Source organism: Vipera berus, assembly GCF_964194415.1.
Source record: "Vipera berus genome assembly, chromosome: 10".
NCBI classification, from domain to species: Eukaryota; Metazoa; Chordata; class Lepidosauria; order Squamata; family Viperidae; genus Vipera; species Vipera berus.
Window position 1 is genome coordinate 2,618,644 of NC_138213.1, and position 23,527 is coordinate 2,642,170.

At 45.4% G+C, this 23,527-nt stretch overlaps 1 protein-coding gene across 7 annotated transcripts in view; it reads left to right on the forward strand.

Annotated features, from left to right (window-relative positions):
- The first annotated feature begins 9,248 nt into the window (after positions 1-9,248).
- Positions 9,249-23,527, forward strand: part of ZDHHC7 (zDHHC palmitoyltransferase 7) — a 28,130-nt gene continuing 13,851 nt past the window's right edge. Inside the window, exons 1-8 of one of the 7 annotated variants that reach the window (XM_081335535.1) lie at positions 9,249-9,699; positions 13,677-13,835; positions 17,234-17,556; positions 18,039-18,163; positions 19,684-19,780; positions 20,455-20,536; positions 22,325-22,455; positions 22,615-23,309. In XM_081335535.1, coding sequence (XP_081191661.1) covers positions 17,251-17,556; positions 18,039-18,163; positions 19,684-19,780; positions 20,455-20,536; positions 22,325-22,455; positions 22,615-22,791 — 918 coding nt within the window. In that variant the 5' untranslated portion in view covers positions 9,249-9,699; positions 13,677-13,835; positions 17,234-17,250 and the 3' untranslated portion in view covers positions 22,792-23,309. Of the gene's footprint in view, positions 9,700-9,827; positions 12,235-13,676; positions 13,836-13,966; positions 14,986-17,233; positions 17,557-18,038; positions 18,164-19,683; positions 19,781-20,454; positions 20,537-22,324; positions 22,456-22,614; positions 23,310-23,527 lie in introns of those variants that run through there. The other 6 variants (XM_081335534.1, XM_081335536.1, XM_081335538.1 and 3 more) reach the window with 6 other exon arrangements.

A 23,527-nucleotide genomic window follows, 5' to 3' on the forward strand; every position in this document is an offset into this window, starting at 1 on the left:
CAAGAATTCCTTGCTTCCTCCTTGATCTGAAACAGCACAGAGGAGCTTATCAAAACACCATGTGGTTGAGGGTTCTTTTTCAAATTATTTTTTATTTTCACAGGCTCGGAGCATGGAAGGGGATCTCGATTAAGAGCGCCTACCCTTGAGTTTCAGATTGATCATAATTGTCCAAACAAAGGCCGTTTCTTGGAGTCCAATACCACGAATTCCACTTCGAAATGTCACTCCACCCCAAAGCCAAATAAATACACCGTTTATGCTCTCATCTCTTCACAGCAAGGGACGGCCTTTGAGCGAAGCCCGAGACTCGGCCATCTTCAACATTATCTGTTGAAGAAGAAAAAGAGCATTTCAAAGGCAAAAGTCCATGGAAAACATCTTAGCGCCGGCCCCTGGATGCTCTCAGAGGCCACTCCTGTGAGATCTAAGACGCTCAGCAAAATGCAGGAGGAGACGCTGGACGATGACAGAGATTAAAACCAAATTCTTGAATAGGCCCCAAAGCTAACAAAGGAACAGAGCAGTATAGAAGATTGAGTTAATTGGCCCCAAATTCAGATTTTGGGTTCATTCTTCCTTTTATGACTTATACAAGAATTGGCTTGGATCATTTGACAGTTCCAACAGATAGAAATAGGGGAGGGAGTTCCATTCACCCCACGTTTGATAACCTGTTCATTTGATAAACCAAACCCCCCCCCCACTCCATTGTCAGATTACAGAAATTGGGTATGTCTAGTTTAATGGAAAGAAGGATCAGGGTGACACGATAGCAGTATTCCAATATTTGAGGGGTGGCCACAAAGAAAAAGGGGGCCAAGCTATTCTCCAAAGCACCTGAATGCAGGACAAGAAGCAACAGATGAAAACTCATCAAGGAGAAAAACAACCTGGAACTAAGGAGAAATTTCCTAACAGTCAGAACGATTATCAGTGGAAGGAATTGCCTCGAGAAGCTGTGAAGGCTCCAACACTGGAGGTTTTTAGAGTTTGGGCAGCCATTTGCCTGGAATGGTATAGGGTCTCCTGCTCAAGCAAGCTAGAAGACCTCCAAGGTCCCTTCCAACTCTATCATTCTATGTTCATCCTTCTCCTAAAATTGCCATGTGATAAAAAGGAATGAACAAAGAAAGCACATGTGGGGAAAACCCCATGAATAAATATATTCTGTTTCTGGAAGAAAAAAAGAAGAAGATCAGCAGAAAGGATGCACATTCAGCAATTTTTCAAGCAAAGGGGTGAACATTCAGAGAAACGGGCCAAAATTGTAACAGAAGAAAGAAAGAAAGAAAGAAAGAAAGAAAGAAAGAAAGAAAGAAAGAAAGAAAGAAAGAAAGAAAGAAAGAAAGAAAGAAAGAAAGAAAGAAAGAAAGAAAGAAAGAAAGAGAGAGAGAGAGAGAGAGAGAGAGAAAGAAAGAAAGAAAGAAAGAAAGAAAGAAAGAAAGAAAGAAAGAAAGAAAGAAAGAAAGAAAGAAAGAAAGAAAGAAAGAAAGAAAGAAAGAAAGAAAGAAAGACATCGTAATAGCCCTTTCAACAGTTACCAATAGGACTCCAATCCTAAACTTAAATAATTAAGTCTCACAGTAGTAAGGGACTGGGATGGATTCAGCTTACCAAAGGACAAATTAGAAGCGAAGAGAAACCCAAAGTGAGAAATTTGCAAGAATGAGAGAGTCACAGAGGGACAACAACACTGACCTACTCTTACAAGTGAAAAACTGAAATTGACAGTCTTGCTTGTCTGTGGCTCCAATCCTCAAAGGCTAATCCAGATCTGATGGCTTGCTGTTGATTGACAGGCCATTAGGTAATCACAGAGCTGAGCCTGATGCCAGGAAGAAAGAAAAATATTTTCTTGTTCCTTCCGTGGAGGATTGACTAGAAGGCCTTGTCATTTAATGACACAGCTCTAAGTTTCAGCTGAGCATTGACCAACCTGGAGAGTCACAAAGAAGGAACACTGAGGTCTTCCAAGTATCTTGAATTATAACTCTCTGTAACCAACCATCATGGCCAACAGCTGTGGTCTCTGGGAGCTGTAGTTGAAGAAATCTAGAAGACACCAACTTGTCTATCCCTTATTTCATAACGTCCGAATGTTAAGATGATGGCACCGTGATTCTACCCCACTTTGGACATCATGCAAAATTCTTCTCCATCCTATGAGGTAGCATGACAGTTTGGCAAAAAAATCAAGAGAACTCTACAGTAAAGGACCACAGAAGAAATATGGAACGTCCTTATTGGGACCTCAGCGATGATTCAAGATGGGCAAAAGTCAACAGAAATGTAGGACTCTTTTTGTGCTCCTCCCTTACGCCAAAGATGGGATTCTCATTCCGTTGCTTTGACCTCTGGAAATTGCTGAGGGATCAGTGTGAAAGTCCTAGGATCATAGAGTCACTTGGCAGTCCTAGTCGATCTAAATCTGTCTGTGGAAAACTGAAACTTTATCAGAGGAACCCCAACTTAATACACCCCAAAATGAGAAGTCCATCCCTTTTCTGATAACTGATTGTTAATTTCATTTATCCTCTCCGGTTAGAGAAAAGCTTATCAGGGTCTTAAGAGGCATTGATCTAGAAACTCTACTCACAACTATCTAGGAATCAAGAATAAAGTATCTGGATGGGGTATCATCCTGACCAGATCTCAACCACTTAATGTATTCTAGACGTCTTCTCATCTGTTTTGGTAATGTGGTCAAAAGAAGTCCAAGAAAAGTTAAGAGATAGAATAGAATAACAAAGTTGGAAGGGACCTTGGAGGTCATCTAGTCCAACCCCCTGCTCAGGCAGGAAATCCTATACAATTTCAGACAAATAGCTGTCCAGTCTCTTCTTAAAAACTTCCAGTGTTGGAGCACCCACGAGTTTTGGAGGCAAGTCGTTCCACGGATTAATTGTTCTCACTGTCAGGAAATTCCTCCTTAGTTCCAGGTTGCTTCTCTCCTGGATTAGTTTATTGGATTAGATGTTGGACAGGACTGGAAACGATGAGGGGGGAAAAAGCAGGTCCAATGTTTGGAGAGCAGAAAACAGTTCCCATATGTGAATAGAATGCAGCAACCAGGACTTTTGAGGTTCAAGGAAAGCAGATAAAGGGAAATATATCAAATCACACACAGCACGGCAGATGTTCTCTCAAAATGTTAGAATTTGGATCTTCACTACCATCGGAGGTGACCGCAGCAGCCATTTAAATAGTTTTGAAAGGACAGATCCATAGAAGATCAAGCTATCCAAGGCCACCAATACTGATAGCTGATGTTCCTTCCAGAATCCACATAACAAACTTAGAATACCGGTTGCTGAAAAGCAGCCTGGAAACCTCACCTCCTCTCCTTGTGAACATCTCAAATAGCTGCCGTTTGGCTACTGGGTGACCCCCAAATTCTGGGCTAGATGGAACTTTGGTGTGATCCAAACTCACAACCTCATGGGTTTCCTCCAAATGCAATCTCTCGCTGTCTTTTTCAGCGGTGTGCCCTTTTCAAGTCCGCCTATAAATGGAACAAAGAATCTTCCCCTCCCGTTTGCCGTTTTTGACAGTTGGATTTTAAACATTTGTTACACAAATGTGTCCCAAGAGGCAGCACAACTTTGGTAAAGGGGAAAAAAAAAGCTTAACAGTTGGGCCGTTTGGCAGAGATTTAGCAGCCCCTGCTCGGGGTTGATTTAATGGATGTCGTCAAACTTTAGTGCTGGGTCAGTATGAACTTCGCTTGCACTGGATTTTTGGAGGACTGCTTTCTCCCTTGCAAATATGTTTAAAACAATGCTTTAAAAAACAGTACAAAATGGAAGATAATTTATTTCCCAAAGGTGAAACCTCAGGGGTTTTTTTTTGGGGGGGGGGTTGGTATTAAGGTTGGAACACTCAAACATTCCTCTCCTTTGTCACCGTTACACCTTCCATTGTAGAAGGACTTTTGCCACCCAGGCACATAAATAGTAGAAAAATAAAGACCGTGGCCGTAGACGGACCAGATTTTTTGATTTTGCACCAAACTGGAGCAGGTTTAGCCTTCCTTAACTTTCCAAAGGAACTCGCCCTAGTGCCTAAAATCCCCAAACAACACAGTGGCTGCCAATTATGGGCACTGAGTCCAGCATTCATCTGGAGAGCACCAGGCTGGGCAAAGCTGAATCAGCCAAATGTAAAGAGTGCAGTTAGCAAATACGATTCATCATATAACACCAAGACATTTATTTATGGCCCAGAGATGAGCAGGAAAACAGGAAACTTCCATGTTCTGTTAACCGCAGTCTATCCTTATGTCAAAACCAAAAATTATAGTCAGCTTAAATGTGTGAAAAAAGAAAGAAGGCAAAGTTGGAAACGACAACTTGGAAATGCCTTGTTTCAGGAAACCCAGACTGAATGAGGGTCTTTGATTCTTTCAACAGCTTTCTTCTAAACCATACGATGAATAGTTAAGGGAACTGGGTATGTCTAGTCTAATGAAAAGAAGGACTAAGGGTGACATGATAGTTCTCTTCCAATATCCGAGGGGGAGCCACAAAGCAGAGGGGGTCAACTTATTCTCCAAAGCACCAGAAGGCAGGACAAGAAATGGAAACAGATGGAAATTTATCAAGGAGAGAAGCAACCTGGAACTAAAGAGAAATGTCCCGTCAGCGAGAAGAATTAACCAGTGGAACGACTTGCCTCCAGAAGTTGTGGATGCTCTGTCACTGGAGGTTTTCAAGAAGAGATTGGACAACTATTGATCCAGGATGACATAAGGGTTCCTGATTTTATGCAGGGGGGGTGGGCAAGAAGACCTCCAAGGTCTCTTCCCTTACAAGGAAGAGGGCAGGAAGAAATAAGGAACCAAGCAACCCTCCCTCTGCCAGGTACATCTGGCTCGGACCTTTCTCAGTTTCTATTTGGGAGATCCGACTGCCCAAGGCACTGCTTGTGACCACTAGGGGTCACTCTGAAACTCCCCAAAGTATTAGCACAGGGGTGTCAAACTCAATTTCATTGAGGGCCGCATCAGCATTGCGGTTGCCCTCGGGGGGGGGGCAGGTGGGTATGGCCTGGGTGGGCGTGGCCTACTGGGTGGGCGTGGCTAGAGTGCGTATGGCCTACTGGGTGGGCGTGGCCAGCTCTCCATCGTTCGTATCAAGGGTACCTATGGGGGCCTGGGCAGGAGTGGGACAGATCTGGGGGTCTCTGGCAGGAGGAGGGTCTCTGGGCCAGGGCCAAGGCAGTGGGGGCCGTTCCCTCACTGTTTCCAGGATGGCTTCGCGGGCCACATGAAACCACTTCGCGGGCCGGATCTGGCCCCCAGGCCTTGTGTTTGACATGTCTGTATTAGCAAAACAAGCTATTCCTCAAGTTTCTCCATACTTAAGTGGAAATTACCTGATCATTTGTATTAGGGAGCATTAAAAAAACACACAAACAAAAGTAGAAACGGAGGTCAGAGTTGGGAACTGAAAAGACACAAAAGGAGGGTGGGATTTTGTAGGTACGAAGTGCGAGCTTTAGATGCAAAGATCACAGCTCTCACGGGCCACGTGGTCCTGGGAATACAAGATCCATCCTGAAATTAAGGTGCAAAATGCCAGCCCTCATCTGAGGCATTTGGGACAGACTGCAGCAAAATCTAAGGATTAAAGAATTATTTCAGGCAAGCACAGAAATTAAAGAGACAGTTCCCCCCCCACACACACACACAGACACCCCTTGACTTTTAGTGACCTTAGCAATTTTGGAGGAGGAGGAGGAGGAGGAGGAGGAGGAGGAGGAAGACTGTAGCCTTGGTACTTTCTGAGCTATTTTTCTGCCTCTGCAAAGCGTTTGTGCAATCCAACTGGTTCATCCGTACAACTGTCATCACCACAGGGAACACTTTTTAAAAATGGCCAACTTCTTTGCTTTTAAGCGACTCAGTATTCCGCCAGCGGTCCAGGAAACCTGAAGAAGAGGCAGATGCCCATGGAAGGAAACCACCCACTCAAATTTAAGCCCCTGGGCCAGGGGTAGGCAACCTCGGCTCTTTTATGACTCATGGACTTCAACTCCCAGAATTCCTGAGCCAGCCAAGCTGGCTCAGGAATTCTGGGAGTTGAAGTCCATGAGTCATAAAAGAGCCGAGGTTGCCTACCCCTGCCCTGGGCCAACGACTCCAAGCCTGTGGAGGGAGTAGAGGGGCTAAAGAAGCGCAAAGGCCATTGATGAAGTGTGAAAAATAACTTTATAATTTCTAACTTTTCTCGGTGAAGAAAAGATGGGGGAGTATTTGGAAGAACACAATGAACCTTCGACTGCTGTTTTCTTAGTAGCTTCAATTTGAAGAATTCCATTATTTTTCCCCCTGCCAAGGTGTGATTTGGACAGGGTTTCTCTTGCCATTTCGTGCAAGAAGGAAGTGTGCTGCCAAATGAAACAGAGGGAAAGGGAGGGCTATGCCCACCTGGCTCGGGAGAAATTAAATTTTCTTCCGCTCCATCCTGAAATCCAGACTGTTCTTGAACTTCTTTCAAGTGTCCCACGTAGCACGGACACCCTTGTCTTTCTGTTCCCCATTTCCAGCAGGAGCAAGATTGAGTTTCCAAGAGGAAACTGAAATGCAAAAATATAGCAGAGCGAATCTCCATATTCGTAAGGAAAAAAAATATTTAACTATAAGTGCCCTTCTTCCCAGTTTCTTTGATCGATTTGCCCCGAAAGATGTTCATTCGCCAACTTGGTGGAGAGAACAACAGTCATTTTCACTTATTTTCTCCCTGTGCCATGGAAGCCCAATTCTAAAGCAACAGATGTACAGATGTTTGAAAACATCTGGATCCCAGCTGGACTTGCAGCTGGACTCCATCAGTTGCAGATTGCCAAGTTTTACAAATATTGTTAGAAGGAAGGCCATAAATAAGTTATCCATTCTGAGAAGTTGACCAGTCAGACACCGTCCACGGTCATTCCTCTTTTGCTACCACTTTGGCAAATAGATGTTTTGGACGGTTCCAGATTCCATGCTGTACGTAATTCCATTTTTTTAAAAAAAAACAACAAACAAAAACAAATGGCATATCTTCCGTCTCAGCTGCACGGTGAGGTCTTCCAAAATGTTCTCACTATCACAAAACAGGAATGTGTTTTCTTTGCGCAAGATTTGTATCCTTAAGGGGGGGGGAGCAGAAAAAATTCTGTGGACATCCTTTCTTCTTGAGAAGCTAGCTTTCCAAATGCAGGGAAGTTTATGCAGAGCGATAGTTAAAGATACGGGTCCCTAAATTGAAGCCTCAGTGGAACAGCCCAGAAAGATGGTTCATTATGGGCTGTGGATGTGGTTTGGGAAGAAGAAAACTGAAATAATGACTAGGAAGTTTCCTTTTTCAAAGGTGGGTCCATATTTTAATCAAAGGCTGCTCCCTGCTGGACAGAGACTTAAAAGACAGAAAAGTGATTTGCAGCTTTCCAAAAAATCAGAACGTCATCTAGTAAATGAGTTCAGGAATCAACTTTTTAAAGATTTTTTTCCCCCACAAAGATTTAGGATATTCAGCCTACAGAGAAACATCAATTTCTTCATTTAACATTTATTCATTTTGCCAAAGGAAGTTCTGAATTTTGAAAAGCACTGAAATAATGTGAAATAAGCTACTGAAATTCCATTGCTGGACTTAAGAGTAATATATTTTGGGGGTCGCGAGTTGCGAGGGCGCTTTGCACTTTGCAAATGTGGTCCAAGTTTTTTTTCTTTTTTAAAAAACTCAAATCTGCACCTAGCACTTCCAGATCCAGGTATGCCTTGAAGAGACGGAGTACTTTGGATTAAGTCTCAGACTTTAAGGAGATTCGCTCTTTCGACAGTTTGCACTGCAAGCTGGGAAGAACCAGGATACATCCAGTAACAATATTCTCAGAAAGAATACAAAAGGGGAGGCATTTAAGCCGAGCAAACCGACCTGAAATTATTATTGTTGTTGCAATTGTAATAAGGATTGCAATTGCAATTTGTTGCCGATCACCAGCAAAGCAGGGAATTGCAGTTAAAGGGGAACCCATAACTGGGCTTTATATATACATATACATATACATATACATATACATATACATATACATATACATATACACAGAGCTTTTTTTCTCATAGAACACCCAGAACGGAGTTCCGGCACCTTTTTTGGATGGAACCTTGTAGAGTAGGCAAGGTGGGTTGTATGACATGTGTGAGTTCCAGCACCTTTTTCTTTTACTAAAAAAGCACTGCATATACATATACAAAGGGACGCGGTGGCTCAGTGGGTTAGGACACTGAGCTTGTCAACCAGATGGCCAGCAGTTTGGTGGGTCGAATCCCGAGTGCCGCGTAGCAGAGTGAGCGCCTGTTATGCGTCCCAGCTTCTGCCAACCTAGCAGTTCGAAAGCACGTAAAAAATGCAAGTAGAAAAATAGGGACCACTACGGTGAGAAGGTAACAGCGTTCCGTGCGCCTTTGGCGTCTAGTCATGCCGGCCACATGACCACAGAGACGTCCTCGGACAAGCGCTGGCTCTTCGGCTTGGAAACGGAGATGAGCACCGGCCCCTAGAGTTGGAAACGACTAGCACGCGTGTGCGGGGGAACCTTTACCTTACACACACACACACACACACACATATATATACATATGTATGTGTGTATATATATATATACACACACACATACATACATACATATATACACAAACACATGTGTGTGTACACACACACACACACGTTTGTGTATATATGTATTTATGTATGTATATATATATATATATATATATATATATATATATATATATATATATATATATATATATATATATATATATATATATATATATATATATATATATATATATATATATATATATATATATATATATATATATATATATATATATATATATATATATATATATATATATATATATATATATATATATATATTAACTGCAGTTCGAGGCATTCTTCGCAAACGGGGAAAGTCGCACGGAAGTCTGCGAAGAACAGAGCACAAAGCTTTCTGCACATGCCCAGAGGCATTGCAAAAAGGTGGGAGGGCGGACGCCGGGAAATGCAGCTATCCTGCAAGGAAGAGCAGCAGCGTGCGTACGTTCTGCGCAGGCGCGGACCCGGCCGAGCCGAAGTCGAAAACCTTAAGAGTTGGAGGCATAAGGCGGCGCGCTCACACAAACGTCACTTCCGATGTCATTTGGAGGCTGCCATTTGCGGAGGAAGAAGCATGTCATTCAACGAGCTCTGAAGGAAAACGCCCCCTTCTTCCTTCTCTCCAGCCAGGGACACACACGCGTTTTATTCCCTCCCTCCCGAACTCCGGCCCATCTGCAAACCGAGAGAAGCGGGGAAGTCTCCTCCCTCTGAAGTCGTCGCGAAGCCCTGACTTGAGCGCTGCTCCCTTCCCTCCCTCTATCCCCTTGGGGGAAAAAAAAAACCAAAACAGTTCTCCGACGCATGCGCTGACGTCCGCCCTCCTCAGGGCCAGGCCAAAAGCTCGTGACGGGGCGCATGCGCGGGGCTCCGTGCTGCTTCTAGAGCTCGTCCGCTCGGCGCTGCCTCCGCGGCGGCGGATCCTTAGCCGGCGGGGCCTGCGGGGACGGGTTCTTCTATCCGGGATGGGCCGGGACGCGGCCGGGACCTCCGCCATTCTCGTCCGCCGGGATCGTGCGAGGCAAAACCCTGAAGGAGCCGGGGCGAGGTGAGTCTGTCAGGGGCCAGAGGGCGGGGCACGCCGAGGCTCCGCCCATCTGGCCCCTCCCCGCCGGCTGGCCCCGCCCATCCCAGCTGTTCTCTTGCCTTTCTGAGCGGCCCCGCCCTTTTCCAGCCCCTGCCAGACGCCTCCCCCCCAATCTCCTACCTTGGACCCCGCCTCCCATAATCCCCAGCCGCGGGTGGATTCTGGGACTTGAGGCGCACCCCAATTTTGGAAGGGGAGGAAAAAGGTGATGGGGGTTTTCCCAGCTGGTGCCCTCCAGGCAGGCTGGGCTACCGTCTCCCATCCCTCGCCCTCCTCTTTGGAACCCTGGCTGGGAATGATGGGCATTGGAGCCCTGTCCTTCTAGGGGACTGTAGCTGCTGGGATGAGCTGTTTGGAGTTTCTCCAGCAGTGGGTAAGGTTGCTAGAGCTGCCCTTCAGCGGTGGTGCCCTCTCGGATCCCAATCCCCATCACGCCAACCAGCCGGACCAGGGGGTGGCAGTTGGGTAAGGGGGTCCTCATCTCTCAGTGGAACAGAGAATAACAGAGTCGGAAGGGACCTTGGCGGTCATCTAGTCCAACCCCAGCCCCCACCCCGATAGACCCAAGACTTTTTCATTGTGCTTATCTGCCCTGCTTCATTCAAGGCATAATTTCACTGTTTCTCAACCTTGGCAACTTCAGCTCCCCAAAATCCAGCATTTCCAGCTATAAATCTGAGACCGAACTATCCAAAACTCTTTGCAGTGATACTTCTAGAAAATAACGCGAAACTGATTGTCCTGAACTAGTTCAGGCTGTTAGAGGGAATAATAGTCCTAGGAGCTACAGTAACTAGAATGCTTTCTTGGGGCGTGGGAAAATTTCCTAGCTTTAGTTTCTGGGGGTCTTTTGTTTCTTCTTCTTCTTCTTTTAAGTAGGAAAACCCCCGAAGTGAAACAGACATTTTGCGGGCACGGCGTCTTCTGATTCTGCCTTTGAGCCTGCCTCCCGAGTGCCTTCAGGAGGTGACCCACGATAGAAGGGGTGGGCTTACTCATTGCCTGACAAAACCTTAGATTATTTCTATCCTTTCTCCCAATGCAGTAAATTGACTGCCGTACAGTTATTCTCAAACAACGCTAATTGGATGACTCTAAAAGATGCCAGAGGTCATTAGTGGAGATCCTGCCTCAGTGAGCCTCCTTGTTGGCTAGAGAAATAATTGAATGAAAGAGATGCCTGACCCTCCCACCCATCAGCTGACCTCAGTGGTTGGTCATCTGCATATCAAGTTAGTCCCTGGGTACAGGAGCTAAAAAAAATGTGTTGCAGAACTGTGAGGGCAGATCACCACTGATGCCTTAGGGGAGAGACTACAGACTGCTAAATGGAAACTTAAAAAACAGATACGTCTTTATTTCCATCTTAAAAAGAATAAGGAGAGGAAAATAATGTGGACAAACTAGTGTTAGAGCTAAAAAAAAACCTCCGTCTTTCTGAGTTATATTACAAATGTCATCAGCAAAATGTGAAACATACCATGGTTTGTCCAGGTGTTCGGTTTTTAGCTTGTCCCAATCCTGGTCAGTTGCTGTAGGTAGAAAACATGACTCCTGTTTATCCTAAGTTTCCAAAGTCCACATTAACAGAATAACAGAGTTGGAAGGGACCTTGGAGGTCTTCTAGTCCAACCCCCTGCTCAAGCATTATAACATTTCAGACAAATGATGGAGCGCCCACAATGTCGAGAGGCACCCACAAAACAGCAGTCCTCCTGAACTACCCTAACCCTCAACAGAACGTGCACTTGCTTAATCTTTCCATGTCTGGGTGGTGATGTTGGTGACCAGTTTCAAAGGTTTGGCTTCGTAGTCACACAGATGTTTCCGCCGTGTTGTTAATGTGCTTCTGGACCTGCCTCTGGTCCTCCCTCCCTCCCTCCATCAGAGTAGTTATCTTGCCTGCTCTGCTCACAGAGACCTAGAGAGACCTCTGTGACATCAGAACTTCGCAAGGCCATGCTGAGGAGAACATCTGTGGACCTCGGACAGGTCCCAGATCTGGACAGCAGGAACCCAATGGCCAGAATGTAACCACTGCGCCGTGCCCCATGATGTGGCTTGGGCAGGCCTTGGGTGGCCTGCAGATCTTCCTAACCCCTTTCATCCTCACACCTAGAACATGTCACCCTCCTAACGTGTAAGTCGCAGGGGAATGGCTTAATTAAGGAACCGATTGTGGGTATGTTGCAACTCAGAAACTCCAAAAAGCAGAAACTAGCGTTAGGGCAGAGGGTAGCCTTGCTTCAATCACAGCTGGTCCTCTCCAGGAGAAGCCTCCCCGGAAACATATGTAATTTAGGATGGCTTTGAATATTCAGTTACAGGCAAGCCACCGTGAGCGGGAGCGGAGCAACTGTGACCTTGAACGTGCAATACTTGGAATAAATAATCAAGAGGGGGTTAATTGGGCGCTTAGAAGCCGTATGAGTCTCCTGCAGCTGCTGCTTCTCCTGGACAGTCAAAGGCTGACTGGGTTGGTTTCCTCTAAAGACGGTACGTTGACCCAAAGGAGCGTCAGTTCCGAAGAAAATCTTTGAAACGGTATCTGGACCGTGGACCCCAATTTTGCTGGCATCATTGGGAGCGGATGTTTTCTCCCTGGGTGCTGGAATCAGCGGGTTTTTATTTTCTTATTTCTATATAAAATATATATTTGCATTGACAGTCTTTATTTCCCTTCCTTTCCCCACATTTTGCTTACAACTAGAGTCCGTTTAATTATCCGAAGGCATGGCTTGACTTGATTCTTGGAAAGTCCCTGCTCTGACGTGGATCAGCTCACTTACGAGAGGGCTGGACTTACTTCACATTCTGTACTTTTGAATTATTCACTATTGTTGACATTGTATCACTACGCTGCTGTTCGCATTCTGGGCTGTTGAGAGAGGTTTAAAGAGTTATTTGGGGAAAGCAATTTATTTTGTCTTTTCGCTCATTATTATTTGGGGAAAGCAATTTATTTTGTCTTTTCGCTCATTATTATTTTGCATTTAATTAGCAATTTCTCTCGGATTTGCTGGCATCCTCCTTTTGTATGTAGACCTTGGCTGTGTAATGGCTACTGTGTTCTGCTTTTTTAAGTTGCTTTAGGTTTTCCGCTTAAAATAAATCAAATTTTAAAAGGTTAATAGCAAGAACCAATATACCAGAACTCACAGCTCTCCGCTACAAGGTAGCAAAAGAGGGGTAATCAAATCCTTAAAATGTAAAGGCTAAAATAACGTAGAAATGAAATTAAATTGCAATTTTGTTGGAAACGTGGGTAAATGAAACAATAACATAGCAGCTACAACTCACAAAGTAACCTCTGGGGAAAAAAATATTACCACAAATGGAAAGACGTATCTAATCTTAATTGCCCAGAGAAGAATGTGTTTCATACTGTATAACCGAAACGACCTTTAGCGTCCCAAGTCGCAAGCCTTTGATGGTCAACCTCAGCCGGATGAATAAATGCCTAAAATAGAAGTTTTTCACCCTGACAAAAAATGGTTCCAAGTCATCCCGGTTACCGAATTTTTTGCATCAGTTGCAAGTTTCAAGCGGTCCCCGGGCAACATGCATTCTGTCTTCCAGATGGGTCATCACCTTCTGGACTATGGAAATGGCCTGCAGGCAGATGGCCAAAGTAGTGAGCAGGACAGATGGCCTGAATTTGACACTTCCCGAAGCAGCTGGTGGCAAATAACACTGCCCGTTAACCACACTCTTTTCTTCTTCCGAAGAATGAAAATATCTCTCTCTCTCTCTCTCTCTCTCTCTCTCTCTCTCTCTCTCTCTCTCTCTCTCTCTCTCTCTCTCTCTCTCTCTCTCTCTCTCTCTCTCTCTCTCTCTCTCTCTTGATGCTTGAACTTGGCGAGGGAGCCAAAGTTCAAGAGTGCTTCTCCAGCAAAAACACCTGCTTTCATGTTCAGCAGATGTTCTGTACTTTCCAGGTGATGCTCCACTTGGGTTTTCTCTCGGCCTGCCCCGATTGTGACCAGCACGCCGGTCCGTTTACGCTTTTGGGTGGGCTAGCCCAGATATGACCGCGTGTGTATCGTAGACGCCCAACGGATCAGCAAGATGTCAGACTAACCCGTTCTCCTAGTCAGGTATGTATGCTTTTTCTGGATTCTTCAACCTGCTTGATCCATGCTGATTCGGAAGAGGTGGCCCTTAGAAACATCCGCACACACACACTTCCACACACCTCTTAGCCAGCTCCCCGTTCACAAAAGCTTCTTCGAATCGGTGGAGACAAAACAGCAGAGGAAACTTCTGAAGTTTGTAAACTGGCCTCAGTTGTTCCGTTAGAAAGCCACGGAGGAGGAGGAGGGAGGGTCTTTCCCAACAGGTAGGCAATTTAGGGAAGTGAGCTTGATGGATGATGTTTCAAACTGGAAGCACCACTAGATGTTCGTGGCCAGTTGCCACCCACCCACCCACGTGATTAGGCTGTTTGTTTGTTGTTTTTTTTTAAAAAAGTGCAGCTTCCTTTGGAGGGGGGGAGTCGTCTTTTCATCAAGAGTTCACAGTATTCAGAGGTTGAGCATTTGACGGACTTTTCTCTGAGCTTTTTGTACGGTTAATACTTTTAAGTCCTTGCTGCGTTTTGCTGCCCTGTCGTCAGTTCTTGTGTGTAGTTATTGCCTTTTATTCAGCAAATGCAAACCCTGCTTTGATATTCTGATGACCGAGAAAACAGACTTGAAGTCCCACGTTAAAAGCGTTTCATCTGCCATCCTTATACACGATCAAACTCTTTTTGGCCTCGGCTAAGAGGATGCTGGCTATGATCTACATAAACTGCAATGCAGCATCCTTGAAGGGCACCAGGTTGGAGAAAATTAATATAAGCAACTTTACAAAGCCGCAAAACAGTCGATCCCCTGTCTAAAACGTTTGTGATTTGAAAGAGATTCCGTTGTGCGAAGGCTCTGTGCATCAACGTGAGGTTGGAGTGATTCCCCCCCCCCTGCTCTAATGTTTGATCACATTTTTTGGGGGGGTTTCAACAAGTCAACCTCATTTATGCTGTCTTCTCTTCCCCCTGCCTACAGCGAGTCATTTAATTTACACAGCATCTTTGAAGAAGCAAAGCCAGGGTTTTGCTGCAGAATTGCTCTGTGGATTAAGATCTGAACTCTGAGCCAAAAATGAAGAGTTCTGTTTCCCTCATCTGTTGTTTTTTTTTGTGATCTGACAGTAATCAAGTCATGTCCAGGATGTTGTGTGGATGACGGATTGTTTCCCAAAGACAAGGTTAGATCTTCTACTTCTGCAGAGTGTCCTTTTTCAGTTGGATTCCTAAGGATCGTAAGCCATGGGCTGGTTCAGACATACCAGCCCGGTTTGTTCACCAGTCTCAATGACCGAAAAATTTGCTAGAGACCAGAGCCAGCTTAGTGAAGTGGTGAAGGCATCAGGCTTGGAAAGCAGGAGACTCTTGAGTTCTAGTTCTGCCTTAGGTGCAAAATCTGCTGAGTCAGCTTGAGCCAGTCCCTCTCTCTCGGCCCTGGGAAGGAAGCAATGGCAAACCGCTTTTGAAAAACCTTGCCAGGAAACGTGCGGGGGACTTGTCCAGGCAGACTCTTGAGTATTGGACCCAATTGAAAAAAAGCAAAAAAAATAATAATAATAATTGAGGGGTGATTACTATGTTTAAGTCAAGGCTGCACCTCCTCTGCTCCACTTCACGGGGACTTTTCTCTGCTGTTTGTAAAAACAGTGAGGAGGAGGAGGTAGAATCAACCCTACTTTCCTTCCGCCCTTGTTTTCTTGAGCTTGCACGGCCCAGCTTCCCGCCTTGATTTGTAACAAACCAAGGATAAGATGCAAGCTGGTCAGCATGCCTCTAAAACTGCATTCCTGTGTGCTGGTTTGTAGGGAAAAGGAAGCCACCATTTGTGAGGAAATCGAAAAGCATCTGCTCGGCTATCGGCAAATCAATAGCGTGCTTTCAGCCCAGCCGTCAAGCATAATAGCACTGAATCAATAGGGATTTTAGGATGAAAAGGGTGTCTAGGATTTCTTCCCATTCCTGGCAGTGGAGAGATTTACGCTGCAGCTGTTCGTAATACTTTGATTTTCTGTTCAAATCGTGGGGTGCTCTCTGGGGAAGCCTTCCTTTCCCAGCGAGCCCTGATTTAATGAGACCATTTGTGCCTTCATGAAGCTCCTTGGAACTTCACTCAAGGCACCAAACGGGGCTTAGCAAATGTTCCCACTGGGCAAAGTAAGAAATCTTCCCTGTGCAAGGAAAAAGAGAAGGATGGCCAGGCAAATGAGGACGAATGGATGGATCTAAAGCAGAACTTTTTATTCTGTAAAGGCTGAATTTTCCAAAAAAAGAAAAATTGTATGTAATTCTTAGGTGAAAGTAATTGAAATGCCAATCTCATTTAATACGGATAAAAGTATTCAAACGTCTACAAAAAAACAAGAAAAAACAGCATTAAACAAAGGAAGTCCAACGATTGGGTCTGTCAAGAAGGAGATGGATTTCATGAGCCTCAAGGTTTTACACTGGAGAAGCTAGTCCACAAGAAAAGGAAGCAGTGGGGAAGAGAGGGGGATTTTAGCTTTATGGGGTCCTTGGTGCTCTCTGAGCTTGGTTGCTCACTGATGTTACTTAGTTTGAATAAGGAAACATCTGCAAGAAAAGAATCAAGCTCAGAGAGCACCAAGGACCCCACAGTCGTCTTCTCCCCCCCCCCACTCCACAAACCCCATACCCTTCTAGCACCGATAATGTGCCCTAGTTGGGTAATGAAATGTTTGCAAAAAAAGCAACCACACTCAGAGAGCATCAGGGATCCCACAATCATCTCCTCATCCTCCTCCTCCCTCACTCCCTTCTACCACTACAATTTAATTAGGTAATGACACTTGAAAATCAAACTCAGAGAGCATCAAGGATCCCACAACCTTCATCTTCTCCTCCTCCTCCTCCTCCTCCATGGCCCTCACTTCCTTCTACCACTGACGATTTAATTGGGTAATAAAACTTAAAAAATCAAGCTGAAATAGCATCAAGGACCCCACAGTCCTCTCCTCATCCCCCTCCCCCTCTGCAAACCTCACTCCCTTCTAGCACTGATGAAGTTATTTAATTGGGTAAGGAAATGTCTGCAAGAAAACAAGCTCAGAGAGCACCAAAGACCCCTTATTTCAACTCTGGGCTACAAAAGGAACTTTAATTTTATTTATTTATATTTATTTGTTCATTCACTTATTTATATTTATTATACTTGAGGACTTGTACAAGTCCTTTATGCAGCCAGCGTAATGTAAAAAATGCCCCGATTAGCCCTTAGGATCTTAAATATTTGGTCTGCTGAGTCTGTTAAGACCAACCTTGGATCCGTTGGTTCTGGAGTCCCTCCTGTTGCGTTTTGCTTGCCTCGTTTAAATTAGAATAGGGTGGGCTGTCCGTCGTCCCTTGACAATAGTTGCTCTGCTGTCTACAAGCCTCAGTGCACAGCTACTCACTGCTTACTTCCCCTCACAGGGCCAGTCCAGAAAATCATGCAGTCATCTGGGCACAGGTTGCGTGACGTTGAGCATCATCCCCTCCTTGCCGAGAATGACTGCTACGATTCGCCGTCATCTGAGTGCGACGCAGGGGACCGCGTCTGGTTCATCCGTGACAGCTGTGGGATGGTCTGTGCGGTGATGACCTGGCTTCTGGTGGTCTACGCCGACTTCGTGGTCACCTTCGTCATGCTGCTCCCTTCCAAAGACTTCTGGTATTCCCTGGTCAACGGAGTCCTCTTCAACGGCTTGGCTGTGCTGGCGTTGTCTTCTCACCTAAGAACAATGCTGACGGATCCTGTGAGTACAGTGGCTGACAGTTTCGGGTGCCATGCCGAGGACTCTTTCTTGACCATGTGGCACGCTGGCTGAGGAATTCTGGGAGTTGAAGTCCACAAGTCATAAAAGGGCCAGGTTTGAAGACCCCTGGTCTAGGACAACTCGCCACGGCCAACGTACCGTGGCCAACGTGCCACAGGACAACTTGCCGTGGAACAAATGTTACATATTATTGAAGAAATGGTGGAATAGAATTATTAAATGAAGGATGCAAAAGGAGGGGCAAGATGAAGTGTGAAGGACAAAAAAAGTGAAACTTTAAATTATTTCAAAATAATTAAAAGTATTGATGAATTGTCCTGTGGTGAGTTGGCCATGGAGAGTTGGCCGTGGTGAGCTGTCCCATTCCGAATCCCCCAGCCAATGCAGCCTTGAGGATTCTGGGAACTGAAGGACAGCCTATTTAAGGAGCAGCCCTGAGTTTTGTCTCTCTGCCTTTCTAGGGTGCCGTGCCCAAAGGAAATGCCACAAAGGAATACATGGAGAGTTTGCAGCTGAAGCCAGGGGAGGTCATCTACAAGTGCCCCAAGTGTTGCAGCGTGAAGCCAGAGCGTGCCCATCACTGCAGGTATCCATCACACCTCCTGGGAGTTGCCTTCTCAGAGGGGGCTGCTCCCCCTAATTTAAGGGGCCTCCGCAGTCCCAGAGGTATGGATTGAGATCATTCCTCTTTCAAGCTGCCTCTCTTTTGTGCTCAGCAAGAGAGCACAAGGGGGCTGTTTCCTAGGTGCTGCTGCCTTCTTGAACGCAGCTGCTGCTTCAGTTTGGCTCAGTCCCCCCACCTCCCCCCCGCCCCCAAATTGTTTGAAACGGAGGATTCGTACAAAGGTGGGAGGCTGGGGGAGGTAGGGAACGCGGAGGTAGAGCTTGTTGACCTTCATAAGAGCCGGCTCCTTTTCCAGACTGAAATGCACGGGGGGGGGGCTCTTTTTGAAAGACAAGATGAAAATGCTGCCTCTTTCCCCGCCCCCCCAACCCTGCCCCAGTCTCAGCTGCTGGCAGCCCCCCCCCCCATGACATTAACTCTGCAGGGAAGGCTAAAGCTACTTTGATTGAGATAATAAAAGATCCTTGCAAGCATCGGGTGGAAGATCTCTCGTTAAATTGAAATTCCCCCCCCCCCGGAACTGAGGAGGAACTTCCTAGCAGGGAGAATATCATGCCCCCCCCCCGAGTTTGTGGGTGTTCCATCGCTGGCGGTTTTCAAGAAAAGATTGGAGAACCATTTGTCTGGAATGGGGTAAGGTCGGAGAGGGCTGGGTGGCTTAGACTAGAAGATCTCCAAGGTCATCCCAAAAGTGCTTTTCAAAAGGCAACTGGACTGTCTTGGGGGGGGGGGTTCTTTGTTTTTCTTTCCTTGAGAACCTTTTTTGCTTCTCATCCAAGAAGCTTCTTCAGTTCACTTTGAGGACCGAAGAAGCTTCTTGGATGAGAAGCGAAACATTTTTCAAGGGAAAAAAAACAACCCACAAAGTCTAGTCGCCTTTGGGAAAGCGTCTTTGGGACAAACCGTGTCCTGGATGATCGAGACTCTCCACAAACATCTTCAAGGTCCTTCCCATTTTTTATGAAGGAGCCGTATCTCCTCTTCTTTTTGACACTTCAGTGAATTAAGGAGGCATCTGCCTAAGCCTCTTCTGAATGTTGTCTCCTTTCTCAGAGCTTAAAAAAAAACCTTTCACCCCTTTCTGTCCAGTTGAGGGTCCCGGTTTGTCCCCATCGAGGTCTTCTTCCTGACTCTTTACAGCTGGGGGCCCAGCAAAGTTCTTGCCTTCTCTACTTCAGCATTTCTCCAAAGAAGACTCCAAAGTGCCACCGTATAATCTTCCCTCCGATGAAAAATACCCTGATACGATACAGACTTGACCTGTTTCCCAACATTTCTCTTAACAGCAGATGAGCAGTTCAGAAATACGAAACATAAATAAATAAAAGTTTTCTCCGGTTCATAAAAGAGGAAATGGATCTGGCTTGTTTATTGTATGCAAATGACCGTAGATTTTTCAAAGAAATCGATTCTCCTTTCGGCACCAAAATGTACATAATCCTTTTTTTTCCCTCCCTCCCCCCACCTTTGAATCCCACCAGTATTTGCAAACGATGCATTCGGAAGATGGATCATCACTGTCCCTGGGTTAACAACTGTGTGGGGGAAAGGAACCAGAGGTTTTTTGTGCTTTTTACTGTGAGTAGGAATTGTTCTTTTATTTACCACAAATCAGGGTAGAGGAAGGAATGTAGCTGAATGTTTAAATTTGCAAGTCAGAATATTGGTGATGTTTTAATGCTGACATCATCTCCCTGGTGATGGTGCCTGCCTTGTGGAATATTATCCACCCAGAAACCTATTCTATGTTTGCTTTTTTGGCTTTTTTTCTCAGAGCTTCCTTGGGTTGGAAATGGGGACTGAGTTTTTTAGTTTTACTGTTTGAACTTTTTTTGGGGGGGCATCTTCTGATTAGCTCTGCTCCTTTTCTGTCTCTTTCTTCGATAGGCATAGTTTACTACTGATTTTTATTTGTAAGCTGCCTCAAGTCTTTGTGGAATCAGGCAGCCTCAAAATAAATAAATAGATGAGAAGTGAAGGAAGGAGACCCACAATAGCGTTGAAGACGTGCCTTGCAAAGATCGATGTCAAATTCCTTGTGTGTCCAACCACACTTGGCCAATAAAAGAATTCTGTTCTGTTCTATTCTGTTCTGTTCTGTTCTATTTTCTTATTCGCTTCTCTTCTATTTCTTATTCTATTCTATTTATTCTGTTCTGTTCTGTTCTATTCTATTTTCTTATTCTCTTCTCTTCTCTTCTCTTCTCTTCTCTTCTCTTCTCTTCTCTTCTAAATCCTCCCTTCTTTTCCAGATGTACATTGCTCTGATTTCAGCTCATGCGCTCATCCTGTGCGGATTTCAGTTCTTTTCCTGCGTCCGAGATCAGTGGATTGGTAAGCGAGCACGTGGCCTTTGACAGATTTATTTTAACCATGCCTAAATTGCTTCGTCTAGCAGACGGTCCAGGTGCCGTCAGACCATGAAGAAACTGCAGCACAAACCTGAAACCGTGGAAGGATTTTAAGTAGTCGGTTACAAAAGCGAGCAGGGGCAGCCGTCAATAAAAAAAAAGAGGAAACTGAACTGGAATGATTAAAATTGTACAGAAGCCAGATCATGTCTTACAAAGCAAAATAACTCTGAAGCAAATAAAATTTGGTGTCTAATGTGATGAAATAAGGGTCTTTCTCTGCCGGACAAGGTTTTTCAGAGGAAAACCCTTGTCTTTTTCAAGCTTATCTCCCAGGGTGGAGTAGGTTTGGAAAATGGGTCTTAAGAAAAGAAATTGACAAGGCAGTTGGCTTTTGTGGGAGAAGACTACCTTTTGGAAACCTAAACACCCAAAGGTTTAGAACCCTGAAAATCGAAATTGGCTGTTGAGTGTTCAGACTACGGTGTCTTGGTCCATTTTGCACATTATTTTGTCTCATTAAGAAAACCGCTGGAGCGTTTCCAAAAGAGCATTTTGTTGAGTGCTCGAGTGACATTTTTCCAACCCGACCGATGTTTTTGAGTCTTGTTTTCAAAATAATTGCCTTTTTGAATTATGCATGGGAGTGCAGCGTGGGCGACGCTGAGATCGTGCTGCCGGAGACCCGTAGAGAAAACACAACGTATCTTATATTTTCCTGTATCAGGGCACAGGATACACGCGTGGTGCCAGAACTGCAAGGGTTAAACCCCCATGTCTGGCTCAACGTGAGGTTTGGATATGGGCCATGCTGCTTTTTTGGATATTTTGCTGGGGCACCCATGAAAACACAAGTCCTCAAATTCCACTTCAGCAGATGGCTGGTCTTATCCGGCCTCAGGAATTAGCTGGGTCAGGCCTGATTATTAGTTGGATAGGAAGCCATTAGCAAATCCCAGGCTCTAAGGTTAGATTAGGACAGGGATTCTCAAGCTCAGCAGCTTTAAAAGGAGTGGACTTCAACTCCCAGAATCCCCCTGGCTAGAGAATACTGGGAGTTGGAAGTCCAAGTTGCCAAGATTGAGAAAGACTAGATTGGAAGTCAAAAATGTTTCCCCGGAGAAGATACTGACCAGTTGGGTTTTTTTTTTTTTGTGTGTGTGTGTGTGTAGTGCTGCCGACATTATTAATACGCTTTAGGAAGAAAAATATGTTAGTTACAAAAGCTTCCATTTTTTAATAAAATGAGATAGTTGGAAAGAGCCGAACAAATCCCTTTTGATTTATTGATGTACCCATGAAGTTGAAGGAAGTTTTTGAAGCCCTAAAATAGGAATGTCACCCTCCCAGACCAGTAGGGATCTCCTAAACTGGCCAACATGTGTAACATGTTTGCATTTCTATGACTCTCACACACTCTCTATTTCCCATGTAACATGCCTAATCCCTCCAGTATATTGAACAATGTTTCATGCCTTTTATAAATACAATCCTTTGTATTTGCTTCCAACCATTTGCAAGCCAGTTTTGGATTCTACCTTGCAGATCCTCTTTATTCTGACTTGCTAATTATTCCAAAAAGACTTTGTGAATATGATTGTTCTGCATTCAAACTTAATTTTCCTCTCCTCCCTCTCTCCCTTCTCTCTCTCTCCCCCTTCTCCTTCCTTCCTTCCTTCCTTCCTTCCTTCCTTCCTTCCTTCCTTCCTTCCTTCCTTCCTTCCTTCCTTCCTTCCTTCCTTCCTTCCTTCCTTCCTTCCTTCCTTCCCAGAATGCAGTAACTTCTCCCCACCCGTGACGGTGATCCTGCTGATCTTCTTGTGCCTTGAAGGGTTTCTGTTTCTGACCTTCACCGCCGTGATGTTCGGCACTCAGATCCATTCGATATGCAACGATGAAACGGTAAGACATTCCCCCCACACACACACGATCACCGCCCCATTGCAGTTCGGACCTGCCCTTCGCACCCATCTCAACCTCCCCTCCAGCTGAGACCTTGAATCTCAGCACACCCTCCCCACGTCTGGCAGAATTTCACCAAAGTGCCCAATTAACTTGCAGGAAATTGAAAGGCTGAAGAGCGAGAAGCCCACCTGGGAACGGAGACTGTGCTGGGAAGGGATGAAGTCGGTCTTTGGTGGACAACCATCCCTGCTGTGGATAAATCCTTTCGCTGGATTCCGAATCCGGAGGCTCCTGCTCAGAGCCAAGAAGGGAGCACCTGAATTTTCGGTCTGAGCCTGCCCGATCGTGCTGAAACCCACACAAGGAGTGCGTTGTATTTATTGGGGGCGAGGCGGGGGGGGGGGAAATGCCGCCACCTGGGACCAGAGGAGTCGAACAAAAAACATACCGAACATTTTGCTTGTAGCAAGCAGAGTTTTATACCTTTATAACCTCCTACGTCTCACTCTCTGGAAGCGGACGCTGAATGGTGGCCACACCTGGCTTCTGTTCAGCAGAACAAACGAAGCACCAAGGGGACAGGACGGTTACGCCGAGGAAGTCCAAATAGCACCTCCACTGCGGTAACAGGATTGTAGGGGACTGCTTAGGCATTCATGTTTGCCAGATCTCTTCTTCGTTGGGAGTCTTTTTTTCTCTCTCTCTCTCTTTGTGACACATTGATTTCTCCTCTTTTGAAAAGACTGTTCCTGGAGCCATCATTGTCAATCCTGAGACACCGCTGTCAGTCCCAAGACATGCTGGAAACGGCTAGTCAAACGCAATCTCCGAAATGAAAAAATTCAGGTCTCTTTTTTTTTCTCCATGGTGTTTTTTTTCTGTTTGCCCCAACGAGCTCGGTTAGGGTGGGTGATGATCTCGCAGGGCTTCCGATTCTCCCACGAGAAGCTCGCACGGGGGAGGTCCCAAATCCCCCCAACCCCTCGCCGGATCGTTCCTTTTCAGGTTCAGAATCAAAGCGCTAAATAGGGAACAACTATAAGAACGAGCTACTCGTTCTGCTTCTGGA